The sequence below is a fragment of the Drosophila ananassae genome, chromosome XR (genome assembly GCF_017639315.1).
Source record: "Drosophila ananassae strain 14024-0371.13 chromosome XR, ASM1763931v2, whole genome shotgun sequence".
Classification (NCBI taxonomy): Eukaryota; Metazoa; Arthropoda; class Insecta; order Diptera; family Drosophilidae; genus Drosophila; species Drosophila ananassae.
Genome location: NC_057932.1, coordinates 11,581,497 through 11,585,425, shown reverse-complemented (window position 1 = coordinate 11,585,425; position 3,929 = coordinate 11,581,497). Strand labels below are relative to the sequence as shown.

The 3,929-nt window shown below is 34.5% G+C and overlaps 1 protein-coding gene across 1 annotated transcript; it reads left to right on the top strand.

Annotated features, from left to right (window-relative positions):
• The first annotated feature begins 271 nt into the window (after positions 1-271).
• On the top strand, positions 272-2,819 carry LOC116655314. The gene is made up of 2 exons (XM_032452981.2): positions 272-616; positions 716-2,819. The coding sequence occupies exon 2, from the start codon at positions 940-942 to the stop codon at positions 2,788-2,790; it is 1,851 nt and encodes a 616-aa protein (XP_032308872.1). The 5' UTR covers positions 272-616; positions 716-939; the 3' UTR covers positions 2,791-2,819.
• Positions 2,820-3,929: the final 1,110 nt, after the last annotated feature.

The following is a 3,929-nucleotide window of genomic DNA, read 5'->3' as shown; positions in this document are numbered from 1 at the left end:
CATATGGAGCCATATGTTTTTAATATGTTTACATAAAAAAAAGCCAAAGTGCATTGCACAGTGGCCGAATTGACCGACGATATTCGTCGATAGTTATTATTATTATATTTATTTAGATGCACGAACATTTCTGTAGCTTATGTAGTTAACAACAAAACGTAATAGCAGCAATGCACAATGGGTAAAAAATCCGATTTTGGTGCATAAACCTATTTTTTTTCCTAATTAATTTTTATGAGTGACCCATACTAATCGAATCTAGATATCTTCATTTGAAAAAACCCGCTTTCAAAACATTTTTGGTGGCAACCCTGTAGTGTTGCCACTCAAACAAATTTAGCTGCTTGAGAGACCCTGCAATGTTGTTAAATTGGCGCGAAAAACTGGTAAACTTTGAGTGCTTGCTGCTTTGTGTGAAAAAAAAGTTTTAAAAATCTAAAAATGGAAATTCCTTGCGAAGGTAATTATTAATGCAAATTAGCTTAAACATTTGTTGTTATATGTCTTGTTGTCCAACTGTGAACTGTTTTATATGTGTATCTTTTTAGATTTGAACTAACAATTGTGTTTGTGTTTTGTGGAGAATAACTTATTAATGGCACAGCCTTGCAAAAGAGTAAGAACGAGAAATTAACTACAAAAGTGTCCTTGTTGTCATACAATTAACCATTTTTGCTCCTTTTTGCTCCTTTTTGGTAAACTTGCGTTTATCCAGGCACATATGTGTTTGGTCACGGGGCTCTTCTTGCAATTTGGGAAAGCAACAAACGCTCGCGAGAAGCCTTGGAGACTTACATATTCGACAAATTGAATGACGATCATCAAATCGAAACAATAAACCAAAAAATATCAAATAAAATTACTAACTTTATTAATTACATTAATAAACATTTGCCACGATGCTGCCGAAACATAAAGCGATTTAGACAAAAACACGCCATGTGGCTAGCCGGCAATATGACTATACGACTTTTTGATATAAATGAATCCCCACAGAAGAAAGGTGGTCGTCCGAAATTGACATATGAAGCTGCTGGTAAACGACTCAAAATAAAGCTGGCATCTGAACTTGCGATAGAAAATCAAAATTCAACCCCTTTGTTACTACACGCTGCTAACATTTCTGCCAGAAAATCAACTGAAAATGAAGTTATAAAAAAATCTGATAGAACTGGATTGCTGGCTCCGAGTCCAATTACTCCTGAAAAGGCATTCGCTTTTTTTATGGAAAATGGGTTTACTAAGCAGCAATACATAAATGTAAAACAACTTAGTAAACAACATGGCTGCGACATTTACCCCTCTTATTCGAAAATAGCCGAGGAGAAATTAAAATGTAGACCTGCTGGAATAGAATGCACCGAAAATGAAGCAAAAGTTTCCATGCAAAACTTATTGAACCATACCGCTTCAAGAATATTACTGATGCAAAAGGAAGTTTGTGAAATACTTTCAGATGTTACTCAGTGTACTCTTATTTTTAGCTATGGGTTTGATGGGTCTACTGGTCACAGTTTATACAAACAAAAATTAAGCATCGCAGAGTCTCAATCTTTAGATGATTCTCTATTTGTTACATCAATTATTCCCATAAAAATGATAGATCAAAAACAAAGAGTCATTTGGTTAAATAAATCGCCTCAGTCCATACGATTTTGCCGTCCTCTAAAAATAGCATACTTAAAGGAAACAACGTCTCTTATATTAGAAGAAAAAGAAAACTTGGACAATCAGATTAAAAACCTGGATTTATACGTGCATGCTTTTCAATCGAATGCAATTTTTGTAAAATTCGATGGGCACCTAACACTTATAGACGGCAAGGTCTTAAATATATTAACAGGAACAAATTCCTGCCAGTCGTGTCCAATGTGTGGGGCAAAGCCCACCCAGCTTCTTACTACAAGTGATTTTTATTCCAAAATATTTGTTATGAAGCCACATACGGATCAGTATGGATTAAGTTCCCTTCATGCATGGATTCGCTTTTTTGAATTCTTGCTTAAAATATCATACAGAATTGAGCTTAGAAAGTGGCATGTTAAGGGAAATGACAAAATCGAATTGGAGGCACGAAAATATAAAGTTCAAGCAGCGTTTTGGAAAGATATGGGGCTTCATGTGGACAAGCCGAGACAAAATGGCAGTGGCAATACAAATGACGGAAATACGGCGAGGCGGGCATTCTCCAACCCAAAATTATTGTCCTCTATACTAGGAATAGATCACAATTTGATTCAGCGCCTACATATAATTTTGATAGCCATAAATTGTCATTACCCTATAAATTCAGAAAAGTTCAAATTATTCTGTTTTGAAACTTTTACTATATATAGGAGCAATTATTTTTGGTACCCCATGTCGCCAACAGTACACAAAATTTTAGTACATGGATACATTATCATTGAAAAATCAATTGTTCCTGTTGGCTCCTTAGCAGAAAGTGCATCAGAAGCAAGACACAAGCTTTTCAAGGCTGACCGGCAAAATCATGCCAGAAAATGTAGCCGGATTGACAATATGTCAGATGTCTTTCACAGAGCTATGGATTCGTCTGATCCTTTACTGTCTAGTTCTTGGTTCACAAAAACCAACAGGATGCCTCTGCCAGCAGAGGTTGTCGATCTTTTGGATTCGCCAATCATATCCCCAGGTGTTGGCCACAAAAACGGAAGTACATCCCAAAACTCGTGCGCAGAAGACACAGATGAAGAAAATGGCAACGATGATGTAAGTGACACTTTTGAAATCGAATTAGAGGAAGAGGTACCAGACGATATTGAAAACTAAAACACAAGGAAAAGAGTAAGTTAAAATTTTTAAGTTATTAAAAAAATGTTATCCAATTTTTTTTCAGTGTTTGTAAAATTTAACAATAGATTCTAAATACGTAACAGATTTTAATTTTATTTTTCTATAATGTAATACCAAATGTGATTCAAATTATAATTTGTAACAATTTCTTAAATAAAAGTGAATTTTTAACCACTGAGCGGTACGCAAATTAAAAAAAAAACAAAAACCAAAATTTTGTTTTAGTTAAAATAATACAACAAAAAAAGTTTCAAGTCAATATCTTATAAACTAGAGTTTATGCACCAAAAACGGGATTTTTGCCCACAGTGCAATGGCAACTTCACGTTGCACTTTTGTTATTGTCATACAAAATTTTGTTATAACAAAATAACAATCTATATACAGTGGGTCGCAGCTTATTTCGTGCAGGGGAATAAAAAATGTTTAAGTCGTTATTGCCGCTAAACGAATAGGGATATTTCAAAAATTGAAACACAATATTTTCGTTTGGGATATTAACATATTAAATAACTCTAAAATAAATTCAAAAATAAACATAAAAACAAAAAAGTTACATACCAAAAACCAAATTAACAGTCATTTTCGAGGCCGCAGCTTATTTCGTGCACTTAATTAGACTTAACATAAAACTCTTATTTTATAACTTAATATTAGTATGTCCTCCCTTCTGGTTCTGGACAGCAGTCAGTCGGGTTCGCATTGAAAAAAATCAGTGTGTGTCTAGGGACACGCGTGAGGAACAAAGTTCCTTTGGCATGTTTGGCAATGAAGGAGAGACATGAGTGAATGAAGGCGAAAAATGATTTACAACAAAAATTTACAACAATTTGTCCGTAAATACCATATTGACAATTGATATGCATAAGTCTTCTGATTTGCATGAACGCAATTCTTGGTGAAATGAGTCGCTGCTCGATAATATTTAATTTTGGCAAATAGGAGGGAATGATCGGGAATGAAAACTTATTGAACGTCGATAGTAAAGGAATTTTTAGAGCGTCGAGAGGTTTTTGGTTTTTTTCTGCGTTCCCTAAACTATTTTTGACGCTGTGAATTTGTTTTCGGTTCCCCCCGGCTTCGGACCTTTTTGCATTGACTTCTGATTATTAAAA

Coding starts and splice junctions, on each gene's coding strand:
- LOC116655314 (XM_032452981.2), top strand. CDS start 940: ATGTGGCTAGCCGGCAATATGACTATACGACTTTTTGATATAAATGAA.